At 39.7% G+C, this 21,340-nt stretch overlaps 1 protein-coding gene across 1 annotated transcript in view; it reads right to left on the reverse strand.

Annotated features, from left to right (window-relative positions):
- Nucleotides 1–21,340, reverse strand: part of LOC126472131 (telomerase-binding protein EST1A) — a 353,124-nt gene that overhangs the window by 180,233 nt on the left and 151,551 nt on the right. The window contains exons 9-10 of the mRNA XM_050099913.1: nucleotides 20,456–20,670; nucleotides 20,264–20,342 (exon numbers count right to left, since the gene is read on the reverse strand). Of these exons, the coding sequence (XP_049955870.1) occupies nucleotides 20,264–20,342; nucleotides 20,456–20,670 (294 nt within the window). The remainder of the gene's footprint in view (nucleotides 1–20,263; nucleotides 20,343–20,455; nucleotides 20,671–21,340) is intronic.

A 21,340-nucleotide genomic window follows, 5' to 3' on the forward strand; every position in this document is an offset into this window, starting at 1 on the left:
GAAAAAAGAGATGGTAACTCAAAAAGAGCTAATGTTTATTGTCCAAGATAAAGTGGTATAAGTGAAGATCAATGTGTTGAATAATGCAGCAGAAAGGATCACAACCAACCTTCCTAATTTGTAATGTAAGAATTACAAATGCTATCGTTAATGAGTGAGGTTTGCATTGCAGCAGATGGGAAGTGAATAAAGCTTCCTGTGATTACTCACGTGTGTGTGTGTGTGTGTGTGTGTGTGTGTGTGTGTGTGTGTGCGCGTGCGTGTGTGTGTGTGTGTGTGTGTGTGTGTGTGTGTGTGTGTGTTCCCATCCTAGAAGTCCAACACAACCCCCAATCTCTGCTTAAAGCCTTAGCCATTGCCACAACAACTTCCCTGGCTCCTACGACACCCTGTGCACCCACCTTCTACATTCTCCCTAAAATCCACAAACCCAATAACCATGGACATTACATTTTGGCTGGATACTGTTTCCCCACTGAAACAGTTTCGGCCCTCATTGACCATCCCCTCCAAACAACTGTCTGTACTCTAGCCTTCAATGTCAAAGATACCAATCATTTCCTTCACCAACTCTCCACCATTACCACCCCTTTACTCCTAGATCCCAGCTCGTCACTGTTGACACCACCTCCCTATAAAACAACATCCCTCATGATCTAGGTCTTAATGCTCTTGAAAACTACCTTTCCCAACATCCTTCAAACTCCAAACCCACTACCTTATTCCTCATAGACCTTACTAACTTTATCCTAACTCACAACTACTTCCCTTCCCTTTGAAGGAAAGGTATACAAACAAATCTGTGGCACAGCCACTGATATTCACGTGGCACTCTCCTATGTTAACAAGTTTATGTGCCATCTATAGAAGATCTTCCTAGCTTCCCAAAATGCCAAACCCTAGTTGGTTCAGAGTCATTGATATCTTCATAATCCAGACTCTGGGCCAAGACATCCTATCTTCATTACTTCACAAACTCAACATCATCTCTCCCATCCGCTTCACCTGATCCTCCTCAACACACTGCGCAACCTCCTTGGATGCTGACCTCCTCCTCCATGATGGCTCCATCTGCACCTCCGTCCACATTAAACCCAACAACCATCAACAGCACCTGCATCTCTGTCGCTGTTACCCCTTTCACATCAAAAAATCACTCTCACACAGCCTGGCCACCTGGGAATGGCATATCTGAAGTGACAAGAATTCACTTTCCCAGCATGCTGAGGGTCTCACCACAACCTTTACAGACAGGCACTATCCAGAAGACCTAGTCTGCAAACAGATCTCCTATGCCATTTCGTCTCATGCCCCATTCCTCCAACTAGCTCCACAAACCAGCCAATAGCGCCCCAAACTGGAACAACTAAACCACTACATAAGTGGTGCAGCCACACAAGCACAGCAGCCGCATTCAAATAAGTCAACCACTTGACAATGGAAGAAGAGTTCTCTGACAAAAGCTCGTGGGCAGTTAACCAGCTGATGTGGCTTGGGACCCAAAAATATTTTATTAATGGATATAGTCGTGAGAAATGCATTCATACATAAACCACATCCTTCACCAGGGCTTTGATTACATCTTCATCTACAACATACTCTACAAGCCACCGAATTGTGTATGCCAGTGCATTTTGAACCATTAACTGAGCTCTCCAACCCTGTCCCACTCACGAATAGCATTTGGAAAGAATGACTGTTGGCTCTAACATCTTGAATTTTCATCTCATGGCCATTACGTCAGACTATGTGGGGGAAGTAATATGTTTTGTGACTCTTCCTGGAAATTGCTCTCTTGAAATTTCAATAGCAAATCTCTCAGTGATGCACAATGCCTCTCTTGTAATGTCTGCCAATGGAGTTTGGCAAGCATCTCCATAATGCTCTCACACCACCTAAATGACCCTGTGATGAAACATGCTGATATTTGTTGGATCTTCTCCCTCTCTTCTGTCAATCCTATCTGTTACAGATTCCAGAAAGATGAATAATACTCTGGAACCAGTCAAACAAGCGCTTTATAAGCCATTTCCAGGATGACTTACATTTCCTTAAAATTCTTCCTATGGATCTGAGTCTGGAATCTGCTTTTCCTACTATTTTTTTTTATGTGGTCATTCCACTTGATGTCGTTCTGGATAGTTACTGCCAGGTACTTTACAGTAGATACTGTTTCCAGCGGTTAGTCATCAATGGTGTAGCTGAACTGTAGAAGATTTCTTTTCCTATGGATGCACATTTATTTATGTTTAGGGTCAACTGCCAGAGCCTGCATCAATCATCCATTCTGTGGAGGTCATTCTCCAAATTGTTACTATCTTCTGGTGTTGCTACTTCGTAAAAGACAACTGCATCATTGGTGAAGAGCCTTAAAGAACATCCGACACTTTCTACTAGATCATTTATATATATTGTAAACAGTAATGGTCCTATCATACATCCTTGGAGTAGTCTGGAAATTACATCTATCGATTTTGTTTTGTTAACACACATATATTGAGTTCTATCAGCAAGAAAGTCTTGAATCCAGTCATAAATCTGATCCATTACTTGATAAGCTCTTTTTTTTCCACTAAATGAGAGTGTGGGATGGTATCAAATGCCTTCCTGAAGTCAAGGAACCGGGCATCAATCTGAGTGCAGTTGTCTAAAATGCGTGAATGTCACGGAGGAACAGACTGAGTGTCACAGGATCTCTTTTTGCGGAATCCATGTTGATTTTTAAAGAGGAGATTTTTATTCTCCAAAAATATCTTAATTCTTGAGCATAAAGCAGGTTCCATAATCTACAACAGATTGATGTCAATGAATAAGTCTACAATTTGTGACCATCTGTCCTATGGGCCTCCTTAAAAATGGGAATGACCTGTGCTTTCTTCCATTCGCTAGATGCCCTGTATTACTCAAGCGATCTATGATAAATTACTGCTAGAAATGGAGCAAGTTCTTTTGCATAATCTCTGTATAGTCTTATAGGCATCTCATCCAGTCCTGAAACCTTTCAACTACTAAGCTATCATAGTTGTTTTTCTATACTACGATTGGTTATCTCAATATCTGCCTTTCTGGGGTTTGTACAACAATTGAAAGGAGGGACTATGTTACAATGTTCTGCAGTGAAACAATTTCGGAAGCCCTAAATTCAGTATTTCGGCCTTCTCTCTGTTATCTTCTGTTTCTGTGGCAGTATGGGAACTGCATGAATGGATAGATGATTTTGACCCACTACTGATTTTACATATGGCCATAACATCTTAATTTTTTATTCAGATCGATCGACAAGATTTTACATTCAGAGTCACTGAATGGTTCTCTCATTGCTCTCCTTACACTTATTTTCACTTCGCTCAGCTTTCGTCTGTCAGGTATGTTATTTCTTCTCTTGAATCTGAGAAGACATTCTGTTTGTTTACATACCAGGTTTCTAAGACAGCTATTTAAACATCGTGGCTCTTTTCCACCCCTTAAGACCTTACTCAGAACATATTTGTCTAGGGCAAACTTCACCCAGATAATTCACAATTGCAGTCTGTGATAACCTCAATAGATATTAACAAATTCTTTACTGCAATGACCACCTATCATCGCATCTGAAATTAGACACATCCTACCCAAGATGCTTCCCACCGCTTCTAAATTGGTGTTCCAGCGCCCACTCTACCCCTACAACATCCTAGTCCGTCCTTATGCCACTCCCAATCCCAACAACTTGCCAGAGGCATCATATCCTTGTATAAGACAAAGGTGCAATACGTGCCCAATCCATTCATCCAGCACTTCCTATTCCAATCCTGTCACGGGCTTATCTTACCCCGTAAGCAGCCATGTCATATACCAGCTCAGCTTTTTATATTGGGTTTTCTGAACTGTGCAGATGGGAGCCATCTTTACGACACATTCGCTGTTCCCGAAATTATCCTGGCCTCAAACTAAGGAAACATACTATTGCTACCCTCCAGCTAACAGTTTTCATACAATCTTGTCCGATCACCTCATTTCTATTCTCATCTCCCGCCCTCTTCGTGTTGCCCTCTGCCAATGAACCCATCCATCTTTCCCTGATACTTTCCTTTTGCCCCATTTCTCCCCTTTCCAACTCGCTGCCCAACAGCCTCTCGTCGCTGCACCTGTTGGCAGTCTATTCCCTGCACACTCAGCTTGACAGCACTACCCTCCCCCCTCCCCCCCCCCCCCCCCACACACACACACACACACACACACACACACACACACACCACCAAACATAGACTGCTATCCCTTACCCTTCCCCGCCCCTTATAGACTACTGCTTCCGTTCCATATGACGGGTGCATTCTCGTCCAAGCTGCTGGAGATGACAGTCATGTGTGTTTAAGGCACGCTTGCTTGTGTATATGAATATTTGTGTGTGTGTGTGTGTGTGTGTGTGTGTGTGTGTGTGTGTGTGTGTGTGTGTGTGGGTTTCTTTTTCTGATGAAGGCTGTGGCCAAAAGCTTATGTTTAAGTGTCTTAATTGTGCCTGTGTGCTACTTAATGTTGTCACCTTTATGGTAAATAGCAATTTATCTTTTCCTTAAACTTTTGTTAAATTTTTTCCTCAGATGGCTGGATCAGTGTGGCATTGACACTGATGTTCAGGAGCATTTTTCTGGGTGCCACACAGAGAAAAGAAATTGTATTTATGGGACAGGGAATGAAATGAGTAACAGTGACAAAGATGTAAATTCAACAGTTATAATTACAAATTAAGGTGATATGGTGAGAGCAAGAGGAGATGATTACACTTCATTAAATTTGGAGATACTTGGATAAGAAGGCTAACCCTTCTTTGAAAAGGACAGAAACGGTTTAAGTGTAAACAACAGCATTTGTGAAAATCAATAAAGTTTTATTTTTGTTTTTTTTTTTTTTTGTTGTTGTTAATGAGTGGAATTGTAAAAGAAGTGATGCACTGGGTCATGCCTAATAAATTACTTGTAAAAAGTGGTCTCATTACTTCCACTTCAAATGGTTGCAGCACTGAAACAGTAGGTTCCCTCAGGGACATGGGTTCCAGCTCAAAGTACAGGTCATTCCACGTCAAATCATCCAGTAGTTTTAGGAAATGACACCCATCGCCACGCAAATCCTTGAAATTTTGGGTAGTGTTAGTTGAACTAGATATATTCACATTTCCAATATGTAAATGTTGCAGGTCAATTACTACTTCACTTATGACAGAAAGAAGTTGTATAGATTCAGGAATTCAGGCTTTCATAGACGAGATACTTTATAATTTAAAAATGCAATGGTTCCCACAGTTGTTGCAGTGGAAGCTTTTTTCTGTAGAGAAAGGTTTATATTTTTATAGTCATGCTTCTTGTAGTGAATACCCATGACCTACATCTCTGAAAAAATGTAAATAATTTCTTTTCAACAAAATCCATGCATGGGCATTATATTTTTTTAAGGTACTGCACCCTCATACACACCTTTGAAAAATTTATAACATTATAAATATTGCATTATGTCTCAGTTTGTAGAAAGAATGGGAAGGGTTAAAAAACAACAATATTGTAAAAGAAATATTGAAGTTGCTAATTCATGCTTACAAAGTCATCACTAAATTGCTTAAGTTGGTTACACTGGATTTCCCTAGGAACAAATCATATCTGAGAACACTGTTTTATTGCCACTACATGTATTGCATCATCCAGTTCCTTTGTTTTGATTCATGTGTTCACTGAGCATGCAGTTCTGATTTCTTGTGCTGAGCTGAACCCAGAGTCAATTATTGGTTAAAAATTCAACTGTTTCAGTTTTTTAATATTCATTCCAAAACAAAAGTAAGTCTTGTAATGTTACAATAATAATGTGATATACTTTCGTACTGGAACAATGGGATAGAATGATTTTTCATTATTTAATTACTCTGGTTACACCAACCATCTTTTGAATTATTTACGACAAATATTGGTTTTATGACTGAAGTAGTATGGAAAATACAAGTAAGCAGTGTTTTCTTGGACAGTATCTGCAAGATGGATGTGATAATGCCCTGACTTGTGTGAATGAACTGATCAGTGAAGAACAAGAACTTTTATTATGGCAAAGCAACAGACATTCATACTGTGATTTAAGTGTTTCATGTGTGTGTGTTAAACACAAAGACAGGTACCTGCACAGATTCTCTCCGCATAAGAAAATTTGTTGTGATCCCTTCAAGCACCATAAATGATCTGTTTCATCTGGATTGTGTAAAATTAGTTTAGAAAAGGCAAAGACCTTGAAAATGAGAGGCTTTAGTGTTATTCCTGGGAGAAAATGTGCCCAATCTGTAACAAACTCATTAATGAAAAACAAGCAAGTGACGAATCGTCACCAGACTATACAAAATGACAGTAACGTGAAGGTGCAGACTCCTGAAAAATTCAGTTGCTCGGCATAGTCGGTATGCATCAACCAAACGAAAATTGAAATCAGCAGCTGGGGCTCTGGAAACTATACATTCACACACATATCAAGTTGAGCTGGCTGCTGATGCAAGCACTATCCCTGACCATGATTTAACAGAACTGGAAGAAAAGGCAAAACATCATGATGAACTCATGGACAAAATCAATCAGAAAATTGAATATGCAAATAATCGCAAAAATTCAGTTACTTACTCTTGTGCCACCAACTTGGTCTCGACAGAAAGTCAGTTCCAAATTTCAAGTTTATGAATATTTGGAACGACAAGCAAGAGCTCTTTTAATGGAGAAGGGTATTTTATCGATGGCTGAGCAGAAAAGAGGAAAGACAATGCCACATGATGCAGTGCCAAACGTAAAGAGTTTTTATTTGGGTGACAAAAACACAAGAATAATGCCTGGGAAAAAAGAAAAAGTGAGCACCAGCAAAAATACCTATGAACAAAACAGTCTTATTTTAAATAATTTAACTGAAGTGTATTCTCTCTATAAAAAATATCCTGAAGACAATGTAGGATTCTCAAAAATTGCTTCTATTCGATCAGAACAGTGTATACTTGCAGGGTCATCAGGAACACATGCCGTATGTGTGTGCATTTACCACCAAAACATTAAATTGCTTCTAAATTCCATTTCTAGTAAAGAAACATACCAAGAGCTAGTTAAAATAATAACATGTGATATAAATAACCAAGCCTGTATGCTTCGTCCGTGTGAAAAATGACCCACAAGTTCACTGCTTCAAACCCACTTAGAAAATGAAGTAGAAGATGATGGTCCTGATGAGATGGTTCAGTACAGTCAATGGGCATCAACTGATAGAATGACATTAAATGTTAAAATCACTTCTCTATCGGAATTCTGTGATTAGAAAATTGAGAAACTTACTTCAAACTCTTATTTCTTAATCACAATCTGATTATCTGAAAATGAAGAAGGAAACACTTGATAACAGATCAGCGTTAATTTTAATGGATTTCAGTGAAAATCTCAATTTTGTTGTTCAAGATGAAGTACAGGCGTACCATGGGAGCAATGGCAGCTGCACTCTTCACAGTGCCTGTATATATTACAAAAAGGACAAACAGTTGCATGCAAAAAGTATTTGTATTTTTTCTGATGATCTAGAACATGATGTTGCCTTGGTGTACCAGACTCAGAAAACTGTACTGAATTTTTTTTTTTAAGTGTGAATTTCCAGAAATTCATCTCGCATATGTTGAATATTTGATTGACGGTTGTAAGAATTTCAGAAATATCTGCTACCATGAACACGACTTCAACATAAAGTGCAGCTGGTACTTTTTTGCTACCGGCCATGGAAAATCTCCCTGTGATGGTACTGCTGGCACTGTTAAAAGACTTGTCACAAAAACAAGTTTGCAAAGAGTTTATAAAGACCAAATACTTACAGTTTCACGAGTATTTGAATTCTGTCACGAGAACCTGCAAGGCATTTCAGTTCCCTTTGTTTCAAAAGATGAAATGGTACAAATCAGACATTATCTATCTCAGTGCTTCACAAGTGTAAAAACAATTACTGGTACACAATCTATGCATCACATTGTACCAGTATCACCAACCAAGACTGGAGCAAAAAGGCTGAGCTGTGATACAGCTTTCAATTGTCCAAAATATTTTTTTCTGATTTAACAAAAAATTAAATAAGATTAATTAACAAAAATTTAATTGCACAATTCTAACGTTTTCAGAAACTAAATGTCCAAAAGGATATACAGGGAAAAAACTGTTCGCATACCATTTGTTGTTTAAAAACTACAGCCAATTTTCATATTTTTACAGTTTGCTCTGAAGTAATGCTTTGCATCAAACTTTCAGCAATTGCTACCAACAGAATGTATGTAAAGCAATAAAAATTGGCGAAAGTTTATGATATTAGATACAAAAGCAGTACACAAAATCTCAGTTCACAACTAGATAATGGGTGTCATGGCCGGATGACTTGACATGGAATGACTCAGTATTATCTACTCTCAGTCTCCTCTATAATTGCTAGAAGTTTGTAATGGAATTGTAAAGCACCCTGTTGTATAAATGAAGAAACTTAAACACTTCCTTAGTCTTTAGACATGAAATGCGTTGTTCAGAAACCAAGTTAGAGGCCAAAGAATGTAATTTTCCACACTTTATTTCATAAAGAACTAAACATTATCAAGACAGCAGGTTCATACAATTATTACAAAGACGTATAGAATATAGAACAGTTGAAAACCCGTATTTATGAATGAGCCTGTTCCAAATATATAAACTATGAAACGATAGAAGTTCAGATACAGCAAATAAATGTTTCTAAGCTAGCCAGTAATGTTCCAATGCAGGATCAATGAATTTGAAATGTTGGTCTCCTTTATACTACAGTTCCAAGCAACTTTTCAGCCTTACCCATTCCGGAGAGTAAATGGTATAGTATGGAATAGAAATATCCAAATTAGCCGTGCAAGAAAAAGTTTAAGACCCAACCATCCGCAGGAAAACTGATGCTTACGGTTTTCTGTGACGCACAAGGTCCAGTATTGGAACATTATGGAGAAATATGCACAACAATAAACAGTGTACGTTACAGTGAGATGCTTACTGCCAGGTTAAAGACTGCAATTCGAAGCAAACGCCAAGGATTGCTGTCAAAATGGGTTGTGTTGTTGCACGACAATGCCTGTCTGCATACTGCTGCCCACACTGCTGAAATGCTCCAGAACTCAAATTTAAAGTACTGGATCATCCTACAGTCCCAATCTTGCCCCTCCTGACTATCACTTGTTTGGTCCACTCAAGCAGGCATTAAGGGGCCTTCAATTTGCCTCAGACGAAGCAGTGACAAAAGTGGTGCATTCCTGGCTCGCAGCTCAACCAAGAACCTTCTTTTATGAGGTCATGAGGAAGCTTGTATAGCAATGGACCAAGTGTGTTGAAACGCAAGGAGACTATGTCGAAATATGTTCTTGTAAGTTTCCTATTTGATTCCAATAAAATTTTTCATATGCAAGCTTTTGGAGCCAGTAGCTTCTTCTTCTGGCAGAATGGTTGAAGGGGAAGGAAGAGGGGGGAGGAAAAGGACTGGAGAGGTTTAGGAAAAGGGGTAGATTTCACTAAAGTCGCCCGGAACCATGGGTCAGGGGAGATTTACTGGACAGGATGAGAAGGAAAGACTGATTGGTGGGGACTGCACTGGATAAGATTTGCAAATGTGAGAGCTAAAAGGTGGGGGACAGGGTAATATGCAAGACAGAGATTGCTGCTAAAACATCATGCAAGAATGAATAAAAATGAAGTGCTAAGTGCATCGTAAGTGACAGAGGTGGGAGGGAGACAGTGAAAAATAAGACAGGTCAGAAAATAAAGCTGTAGAGAACTAAAATGGAGTAGTTACTGTGAAGAAATTCAGAGACAGAAGGAATTAACATAAATTAAGGCCAGGTGGGTGGCGAGAACCAAGGACATGTTGTAACGTTATAACATGACAGTCGTGACATCAGTGCCCGTTTCACCACACACGACATCTGGATTCTTCCCCCAGATGCAAGTTTCTCAGAATTCTGCAGGTGGGAAATAGCACTACAACATGTCCATGCAGAAGTAACAATTCGTGAATTATACAGATGGCCAACTTCAAAAGTGATGTTTATTTGTATAAATGACTGAAATTAAATTAAAGCTGTTGTAATGCAACACAATGAGCAGAAGAAAGGTTGCTACTAGAGTTATTATCTTCAGATCGTGGTTATAATTGCGGAAGTGACTCAGCTTCCTTTCCCACCCTTCCAAACACTGTGAACATACAATACAGGCAGTCATGACCCAACACACTTGCAATGAAAATCTTGCTCATTGCACTAACTCTATTTTATATGATCAATACCTTTACATATAGTCTTGAGTTTTCTGCTGTGTTCCAAGGCTGACTTTGACCAGGAACACTATGCACTTTTTGCAGAAATCTCTTTGAAAAGCACGTCGTGGTAACGTCAAAGAAAACTTAAAATGTGGGTAAAGTTGTAACTGGATATTGCCAATCACAGGAAAGCATTGCATTGAGAGAATAGAACTTCTGTTGATACTGACAAAACTGAATGTAGAAAGCAGGATACGGGAACATAAAAACATGGAATTATTTGTTCGACCCAATAGTGCAGCTGTGAGTGTATAAGGCCCTAAAAAACAAGAAGAAGGTGAATATGCATTGAAAATGGCCCCATTTTCTGTTGGCACTCAAATTTGACTTTTTTATCATGTGAAAATGGGCCCACAATCCATTGGCATTTTTATTATGTCCTAGAATTATTTAGTACTGCGGACAGTGAAGTGTTGCAGTTTAGACGGAGGGCAGGAGAGAAGGTGCGGAGGGGGTGTAACTAGAGGAAAGGAGAGAAATAAAAGAAATTAAAAGACTGGGTGTGGCAGTGAAGTGACGGCAGTGTAGTGCTGGAATGGGAACAGGAAGGGGGCTGGATGGGTGAGGACAGTGACTAACAAAGGTTGAGCCCAGGAGGGTTACTGGAACATAGGATGTATTGCAGGGAAATTTCCCACCTGTGCCATTCAGAAAAGCTGGTGTCGGTGGGAAGGTCCATACGGCACAGGCTGTGAAGCAGTAATTAAGACAAGGGATATCATGTTTGGCAGCATGTTTGTCGGTGGCCGTTCGTGCGGACAGACAGCTTGTTGGTTGTCATGCCTACATAGAATGCAGCACAGAGGTTGCAGCTTAGCTTGTAAATCACATGACTGGTTTCACAGGTAGCCCTGCCTTTGATGGGATAGGTGATGTTTGTGACTCGACTGGGGTGGTGGTGGGAAGACGTATGGGACTGGTCTTGCATCTAGGTCTATTACAGGGGTATGAGCCATGATGTAAGGGATTGGGAGCAGGGGTTGTGTAAGGATGGACGAGTATATTGTGTAGGTTTGGTGGACGGCGGAATACCACAGTAGGAGGGGTGGGAAGGATAGTGGGTAGGACATTTCTCATTTCAGGGCATGACGAGAGGTAATCAAAACCCTGGCGGAGAATGTAATTCAGTTGCTCCAGTCCCACATGGTACTGAGTTACGAGGGGAATGCCCCTCTGTGGCCGGACTGTGAAACTTCGGGAGGTGGTGGGAGAAGGGGAAGATAAGGTGCTGGAGATTTGTTTTTGTACAAGGATGGGAGGATAATTACGGTCAGTGAAGGGTTCAGTGAGACCCTCGATATATTTTAAGAGGGACTGCTCGTCACTGCAGATGCGACGACCATGGATCACTAGGGACTTCTTCGTGTGGAATGGGTGGCAGCTATTGAAGTGGAGGTATTGTTGGTAGTTAGTAGGTTTGATATGGATGGAGGTACTGATGTGGCCATATCTGAGGTGAAGGTCAACATCTAGGAAGGTGGCTTGTTGGGTCGAGTAGGACTAGGTGAAGCAAATGAGGGAGAAGTAGTTGAGGTTCTGGAGGAATTTGAATAAGGTGTCCTCACCTTCAATCCAGATAGCAAAGATGTCATCAGTGAATGTGAACCAGGTGAGGGGTTTAGGATTCTGGGTTTTTAGGAAGGATTCCTCTAGATGGCCCACGAACAGGTTAGCATATGATGATGCCATGTGGGTGTCCATAGCTGTACCGTGTATTTGTTTGTAGATAATGCCTTCAAAGGAGAAGTAATTGTGGGTGAGGACATAGTTGGTCATGGAGACTAGAAAGGAGGTTGTTGGTTTGGAATCCATAGGGCGTCTGGAAAGGTAGTGTTTGACAACAGTAAGGCCATGGGCATTAGGAATGTTAGTGTACAGGGAGGTGGCATCAGTAGTGACGAGCAGGGCACCGTGTGGTAAAGGGACAGGAACTGTGGAGAGTCGGTCAAGGAAATAGTTGGTATCTTTTATATAGGAGGATAGGTTCTGGGTAGTAGGTTGAAGGTGTTTGTCTATGAGAGCAGAGATTCTCTCAGTGGGGGCACAGTAACCGGCCACAATGGGACGTCCTGGGTGGTTGGGTTTATGGACTTCAGGAAGCATGTAGAAGGTGGGAGGACGGGGAGAGGTAAGGGTAAGTAGAGAGATGGACTCTGGGGAGAGGTTCTGGGATGGGCCTAAGGATTTGAGCAGTGACTGGAGATCCTGCTGGATTACTGGAATGGGATCACTGTGGCATGGTTTGCAGGTGGAAGTATCTGACAGCTGGAGACCTTTTGTCACATAATCCTTGCGATTCAAAACAATGGTGGTGGAGTCTTTGTCAGCAGGTAGGATTATAAGGTCGGGATCAGTTTTTAAATGGTAGACTATGGTTCTTTCTGCGGATGTAAGGTTAGTTTGCATGCTGAGGGATTTGGGGAATGATGTTGAGGCAAGGTTCAAGGTTAAGAAACTCTGGAAAGTTAACAGGGGGTGGTTTGGAAGCAGTGGGGGTGGAGGGGTGGATCACCGATTATCTTTACAGTCTCCCACCACCTCCCAAAGTCCCACAGTCCGGCCAAAGCGGAGCATTCCCCTCGTAACTCAGTACCATCCGGGACTGAAGCAACTGAATTACATTCTCCGCCAGGGTTTCAATTACCTCTCGTCATGCCATTAAATCAGAAATGTCCTGCCCACTATCATTCCCACCCCTCCTACAGTGGTATTCTGCCATCCACCAAACCTACACAATATACTCGTCCATCCTTACACAACACCTGCTTCCAATCCCTTACATCATGGCTCATACCCCTGTAATAGACCTAGATGCAAGACCTGCCCCATACCATCCTCCTACTACCCCTACTCCAGTCCGGTCACAAACATCACCTATCCCATCAAAGGCAGGGCTCCCTGTGAAACCATTCATGTGATTTACAAGCTAAGCTGCAACCTCTGTGCTGCATTCTATGTAGGCATCACAACCAACAAGCTGTCTGTCCGCACGAACGGCCACCGACAAACTGTGGCCAAGAAACAAGTGGACCACCCTGTTGCTGAACATGCTGCCAAACATGATATCCCTTGTCTTAATTACTGCTTCACAGCCTGTGCCATATGGATCCTTCCCACCAACACCAGCTTTTCTGAATTGTGCAGGTGGGAACTTTCCCTGCAATACAACCTATGTTCCCATAACCCTCCTGGCCTCAACCTTTGTTAGTCACTGTCCTCATCCATCCAGCCACCTTCCTGCCTTCCTGTTCCCATTCCAGCACTACACTGCCGTCACTTCACCGCCACACCCAGTCTTTTAATTTCTTCTATTTATCTCCTTTCCGCTACTTACCAACCCCCCCCCCCCTCTCCGTACCTTCTCTCCTGCCCTCCGTCTAAACTGCAATACTTCACTGTCCGCCACTCCCACCATACCATCCCTCCCTCTCCTCACCACAGCCTCCTCCTTACCCCCACCCAGTCGCCACTCCCATCATGCACTGGTGCTGCTGTTCGCAGTGTGGTCTCAGCTCTCTGAGACTGCTGATGTGTGTGTGTGTGTGTGTGTGTGTGTGTGTGTGTGTGTGTGTGTGTGTGTGTGTGTACTGTTGACAAAGGCCTTAATGGCCGAAAGCTTTAATTGTGTGAATCTATTTATTGTGCCTATCGCGACTCAGCATCTCCGCTATACGGTGAGTAGCAAATTTCCTTCTCTGGTATTGTTAACGTTCCATCCTGGGTTTTTCATAGTTTGAAGTAGCCTTTTCTGTCATTTTTTAGACATCTCTACAGAATTCTGCTCTACAAAATTCTTTTCATAAGAAAGAAATGGAATAACGAATCCAGTAAAAAGCATAAGTTCTCATTTTTGTGGCTTTAATAATTTGAGATATTAATATCTTAAAAATCTAATTTTTCTACAGAAAATTAATGAAACCTGTAAAAAATTTAGGTAGCTTGATGTAAACATATGCCTAGGATCTTGAGAGAGGCCTATTCTAGCTTTGGCCATTGACACTTATAGAAATGTATCATTAGCATTGTACCCACTGTAAAGAAACCCTTAACAGATTTACACAATATGACTGTGGTGTAAAACCTACAGGCAATTTCTACAATATGTGTAGCAGCTATTATGCGACACTTCTACTATCATGATCTCTACTGTCTTGGTAATGCACAGATAAAATGTGATGTTTATAGCCAGTCGATTCTGGAGTAACCTTCTTGGTCATCAAAACTTTTTATATTGCCTTCCCAGAAAGTACTGTAGATCATATAAAATATGTCCAATTTAATATGAGTACCAGCAGAATATTGGTCCATTTTCAACGCATCTCCTCCTTGATGTTCCTTTTAAGGCCTTATGTTATCACATTGCAAAACCAAATACAAATTTTTAGGTAGGTAAGAAAGTGATATTTTTAAGAAAAACATTTTAAAAGAGTTTGCATAAGACTTTTTATAAGTAGGCCAAAAAAAGCAATTTTTTAAGTTCTTAGAAAAACTGTCAATTTTGCCCTCAATTTGTGAACTACTAGAAAGCAGTAGGAGAATTAAATTTTATATTCTAAGACCTTGTATTGGTAAGTTATTATGTGAAAAGTTTGAAGTTTATCCTGTAATTATTTCCAGAGATGTAAAAAGCTAAATTTAACATTTTTTCGAGCATCATTTTTTCCGCTGGCTTTGCTTCAAATTATGCATATGTAAATCACTCAGCAAATAATATTATCATCATCATCATCATCATCATTTCATGTAAGAAAGCACAGAAAGTGGTACAAGATGACCTAGTTTTGTTTCTTTTACAAATATATTACCAGAGATCTTCTGCCTCAAAGTTGCCAAAAACTCATGGGTGCTGTGCTATGGGGTCAAAACAAATGGCTATACATCTGGAAGTACTGAATTATCATGAAGCTATACCAATGTTCACTGGGAACATGTTCCACTGTTCATACAAAATTTCATCCAAATCCATGACGGTCATGCGGAAACCTCTAGACCACTTGGCATGTAATGACCCGCGTAATAGAGCGAACATGTTTCTCCACAAGGGCAGAGATTTTTTCTGCGGTACACCGGTATGGGATGACCTATGTGGATGGGTTAACAAACTTTAGGAAGCACACAGGATGTAGGACTGCGAGGAGTGGTGAGGGTGAGGTGGTTCTTGGAGGCCTGCCTGCAACTCAATGCCTCCTCCATGTAGTGAGGAGCAATCCATCCTTTCCATATATTAACAATTTATGAAAAAGATGGATTACTACTTACCATAAAGAAGACACACTAAGTCGCAGACAGGTACAATTAAAACACACTTACATAAAGCTTTCAGCTGCAGCCATCATCAGTAATAGAGAAACACGCACCATGATGCTGGAGTTAAAGATCATGTATGCATGAGGTGTGTTTGCTTGTGTATCTGACTGGTATGTGTTTCTCTTTTTTGGTGATGGAGGCAGTGGCCAAAAGTGTCTTTTAGTTGTGCCTGCCTGCAACTTAATGGTAGGTTGCAATCTATCTTTTTTGATGTGCCTACCGTAGGTTTCTGTTGTTTTATTTTGCCAAACAGCTTCCATATTACTGTTATTCCATCATGGGCTTCCATCCTGGACTTCATTTGCTTTTACCTCCACATTTGTTGTTTATGTGGCTGCCTTGATTAAGATAGGTTCCTAGAAATTGCCACATGAAATTTTGTTTATTCAATTTGCTATTAAAATTTTATCTCATTTCTGTCATGATTGAAAATCGCTTCCAAGTGTGTTCTTTTTGGTGCTACTTGTGACATTTCTCTCAAGATGGGACACTACTGCACTTTATACAAAAGCAGTAGTACACCGTTTATGAGAGGCGAAGTGTGTTCATTCGAAAGGTGAAGCTCTAACCAATAACAATTTGTTATACAGGTACATCCATCTAAGACCAGGTTTCCACTCTAGTGCTGAAACTGCGGTGTCATCAACCAACGATATCAGTGCTCCAGCAATTAACCACTGCAAAGATGATGCGTGTCTCCACAGCATTGCAATCAGAAAGAGAAAACAGCTACACTCCCGCCAGTTGTGAGGAGCCACTGCCATGCTGCTACTCAATAAGTGGCTGCTTAGGACAAGAGCAGCACTTCTGTTTTTGACCACTGTCACAAGAGAAGACTTACTCCCGCCTCCAGTGGAGAGTCATTGTAACATTGCACCATCGCTTTCTGATCAGTTTCTATTATACAGGGACTTAGATGGTGTTAACAGAAGTGTTTGTAGTAGCCGGAGCGGACACCAAAGAGAGTGTTTTCCTATCAATGAATGATTTCACACAGCTCAGAGATTTTGACTGCTTCTCGTTTTTGGACCTCGTGACATTAAATTGCTTACATAATTTCACATGTGAACACTCAGCCACAGCCATGGAGACTGAGAATGCCTGCACAGAACACTTCACTTACTTGCACACTATTCTAATTCAAAGATATGTCTTCTACTTGATTTAACCATTATCTGGAGCTATTTAGATGAATCTTATTTTAGAAAATATTACTGCATTTGATAAAGTTAATAAAAGTAGCAGAAGCCACTGTTTCTACTTTTCCTGCATTTGATTACCTCTTTATTGCAGAAGTCTTGCTGTTTAGCATCTCAACTCATCACAGGTTACAAACACATTGTGGAATGAGAAACAGAAACACGTTCTGTCATGTATGCGCCATTATTTGAGATCCATATAAAATTTCATTTTTGTGGCCTGAACTTTTGTAATTTACATCCTCATGCCAGTTTATATAAGCTGAGAAATGTGCAATCTCTTGGACGTTTTGGGAAATAAATCTTTTGCAGCTGCAGCTGATAACTACTTTATTTATTTGGTCAAAACTAGTTTCAAGGTTAAAGCCTCACCATTAAATGCTCATCATCATCTAACCTCAACACATTGGAGCCTAATGGATCACCAATCCAGTTAATACCCAGATACTGAGAAAATTTTTTACAATTTACAATTTCTTAATAAATTTACTAATCCACTTATCCCTTTTGGCAGTATACCAGCTTAACCTTCCATCCTTCCTCTTTATGAATATGCATATGCTTAACAAAAATAAATTATACAGTGATTTGTAGATATTACTGTAAAGATACTGTTTTTCAGCATTTTTACTTTTCCCCAGAATGGACAAAATTTTCATAAGTCGTAGGAAATTGTAGGCTATTGATTTAAAAACACTTGCCAGCAGGAAATGCTAAATGTTTCATTTACAGGTGAAGTGTTTTATTGTGAAACTTTTCTTTCTCATTTTTACAAATTAGAGAACTTCACTGGGGAATGAAATCATTCAAAACACTCGGGGACACACAGGCCTGAGTTACATGGCCTACAGTAGTATCTGGTCTCTTTCCTTACTAGGTATCCTGTAGCTTTCCCTTGTTCCCAAAAGACTTTGCATCTTCTAGCTGGGTTTGTTTTATTTTCTGTTGGTGGTAGTTTCTCAGGAAAATGATGTGCTATGAGTCTGTTTGCACTTGCAACTCCAGATGCTGAATGTGCTCTCTTTATTTAGTTCCGCTCCTCCTTTCTGAACCAATTGCTTTGCCAATTTACAGATAATATTTGCTAATGCACCCTTTTTTGATATTTTAATATTGTGAATAATGTTGGCATTCACAACTGCCCTCATAAAAATATGGAAGAAAAGCTTTTCCACTATTTTATAGTCTTTTGCAGGAAGGGATAGTAACTCATCACCTGTTCTCCTCTGTCAACACCTGTTTTACACAAAGTGTAGTCTAGTACAACATCTGGCTTTACTACCTCAACATATCCACTTCTGGGTTTTACACTGACAAGCGAAGCAGTCATCTTATGCTGTGTTGACAACATGCGTACATCATGTTTATTTTTCCAACTTCCAATGTATTTCTTTCCCATAGTTCTTCAAGAACTGCAGAACTTGTATAAAATCTGTCCACATACGTCACTTGTTCTTTTAAGTAAGAGGAACATAGCCTAGCAGGAGGGATTTGATAGAACTTTCAACATTTCCTTTTCCTCCAATATAAACTTCAGCATTGCACATGTAACCTGTTTGAGCATCACTTACAACAGACAGTTTTATCCAATATTTCTCTGGTTTGTCTTTCATATAAACACAGAATCCAATTCTTCCTCGAAAAGGACATATTGCTTCAACCACAGTCAGATTTTGATGATGGCTAAAAGACTTTCCTGCATCTTGCTGTGAAAAAATTCCAAATAGATCTTATTTTATGCAGACGGTCATGCCCTACTTCTTGTTTACGTATCCATAGCTCATTATTGTTCACGTCCTGAATATGGCAAAAAATCTGTCTCCTGACATTAGCTGAGAAGCAAATGATGAAGCAATCACAGGGTCTTCAGACCAATAATCCTTATGTTTAGGTTTCTTTACAACACACATATACAAAACAACTGCAAAAAATTGATATACTTCACGTATCCTCACTGCTCTCCATTTCATCCATAAAGATTTTGGTCTGATTACGTTCTGACGGCGAAATTCAGAAATACTATCAGTAGTATATACATTTGTCTCCAACTTTACTTTTAGAAACACACTGTGATCAAAAAATTACAACAAACCATCTAGTTCTGTTGATAATGTATCAACAGGAACCTGAATTCCACTCATTTCTTCAAACAGAGGTAATTCAGGGAGTACATCAAAATGACACCAGTCATTATTCAAGTTCTGAGCCATCATTCGAGAGTTCTTCAATCTGTGAGTTTAACAAGCTATGTCTGTTAGACATATTCACTATTTATATGTTTTTACACATGGGAAGGATGCACACAATAGCACAACATGACAGCTGACACAGAACAAAAGAACATTCAACAATATTCTGAGCATGCAGGCAGTTCACGTAACACTGGTACCATTCACAAGAGACCGGCGCACGCTATCTATCAACAATGCACTTACGACAAGGCAAACAATTAGTCTCACTACTTACAAATGTAAAACATGCATTTAAATCACAAATAAATAAGCCGGAAGTGAAGAAAATATGACATACATCCGTTGGATTTTTTGGTTAAAACATAGTGAATGTATTTAAGTACGTCCATCAGCTTCAATGTGTTAACACTTGGAAAGAGACCACAAAACATGGGATTTAAGAGGAAAAAATTACACTAAATACATAATTTTAGCTCCATTCCCAAATTTTGTGGTCTCTTTTAAGGGAAAAAAATTACACTAAATACATAATTTTAGCTCCATTCCCACATTTAGTGGTCTCTTTACAATTGTTAAGGCTGGACATTGGTGTTGATGTGGATTACATAAGCTATGCCTCAAGTAATCCGATCAAGGTCAATACCCTGATGATGTCTGCTACCAACAACTTTCCAACAGCCAGTAAGAGGTGCCTTCACGCTGTCGTACGGGCCTGACTGTTGACAACACAAAGAGAGAATCCAGTCACCAGGATGCTGCGCAGCTCTTCAAGTCTTGTTGTGCTGAAATCTTTATCTCACTTACACCAAACTTAGGTGACCCCACAGTTTACTGCATTTCCGCTGGACTACACTTAGGATTGCTGCTCTATGGATTTGCTTGACCACTGACACTCTGGATTATCTTGTTTGTGTGTTCTCTTATTTATTATGACTCAGCATGGACTAGAATTGGGAACTATCAAGTGATTACTCACATTTTCTGTGTAATGCAAAATGCATTACACAACAGTGGGTGTGCTAACATAGGTAATATAATTTTGGCCTTCACTTCCCTATTACATTCAATTTTTTCAAAAGATACTGCCTTTACTTTAATTTCTCACCTGCTCTATTTCTCAAAACAAAATACACATCCTGATTTTAATTCTATCTAGTCTTCATTATTTGCTGTCCTCCTAATTCACTCAATACTACAATAAAAGTAAACATTTTCTTAACTTACAGCATAGACAGCCAAGATAGCTAACTGGTTATATGGGCGGCCATTCTTTGGATTTATTTGGTGTGCTCGGATATAATACCTGCAATAAAACAAGATCTTCAGTATCTATTCTTAATAATGCTCATTAATCATATATACTGTAATATAGTAAATCAGTAATGTAATTATGAAATATGTTTCAACAGTACTCACTGTCTAGACTTCCCAAAATTTGATGTTTCATTAATTTGCTCTTTATATCGAGCTAAGTCTCCTAAATATAGGAAAATCTTCTGGGAGGCAATTAAAGCCAAGCCAATGAAACCAAGTCCTTTCGTTGATAAACTGGTAGATGCAAGAAATGAATCCAAACTAAATTTGTAAGTCTGCTCCAGCGCTAGAAGTAGTCGCTCAAAATAAGCTGTACCCTGGAAAATAATAAGAGACAATGCTATGCTGTAACACAAAAAATAAAAATATTTTACATAAAGCAGTCCCAGTGCTAGAACGCAATTAGCTCACATGTATGATGTACCATATACTTCCTTTATGAACCATATAGTGAAATAAAAGCTAAATTTCTGAACTAATCACAAAACTAATATGCACAGTACATTAACTTGAATCACAAAACAGAAAGCTATGACTGTATGAGGACACTCCTCATCAATGCATTTCGAAGCTGTTCATAATCTAAAGAAGTAAATAAGAAGACATTTAAAAACCTGATGAAGTACTACTTGAGAGAGGTGTTGAAACAAAGGCTAACTAAATCACACTATTTATGTCACAGGCAAAGAAGAAAACTGACTTAAATCACATCAAGATCATAAGAAATGAAGCACTCTCTAGTACTGGACAAGTATGGAGAAAAGAGAAAAAGCTTCTTCAATAAAAGTAAACAGTACTCATACACAGACTTACAATGACAGTTCTTATATTTACTCGACTAAGACAACCCTGAATGTAAGACTCCCCCCTCCCCCCTTTCTTAATAAGCTCCTCGAGAAATTTTTGTTCTCAGTATTTTCTGATAAATCAAAATTACAAACTGTTTTACTGTGAAAGTATCTCCCTAAAAACGTTAACATTACTGTA

This window comes from Schistocerca serialis, chromosome 1, assembly GCF_023864345.2.
Source record: "Schistocerca serialis cubense isolate TAMUIC-IGC-003099 chromosome 1, iqSchSeri2.2, whole genome shotgun sequence".
NCBI classification, from domain to species: domain Eukaryota; kingdom Metazoa; phylum Arthropoda; class Insecta; order Orthoptera; family Acrididae; genus Schistocerca; species Schistocerca serialis.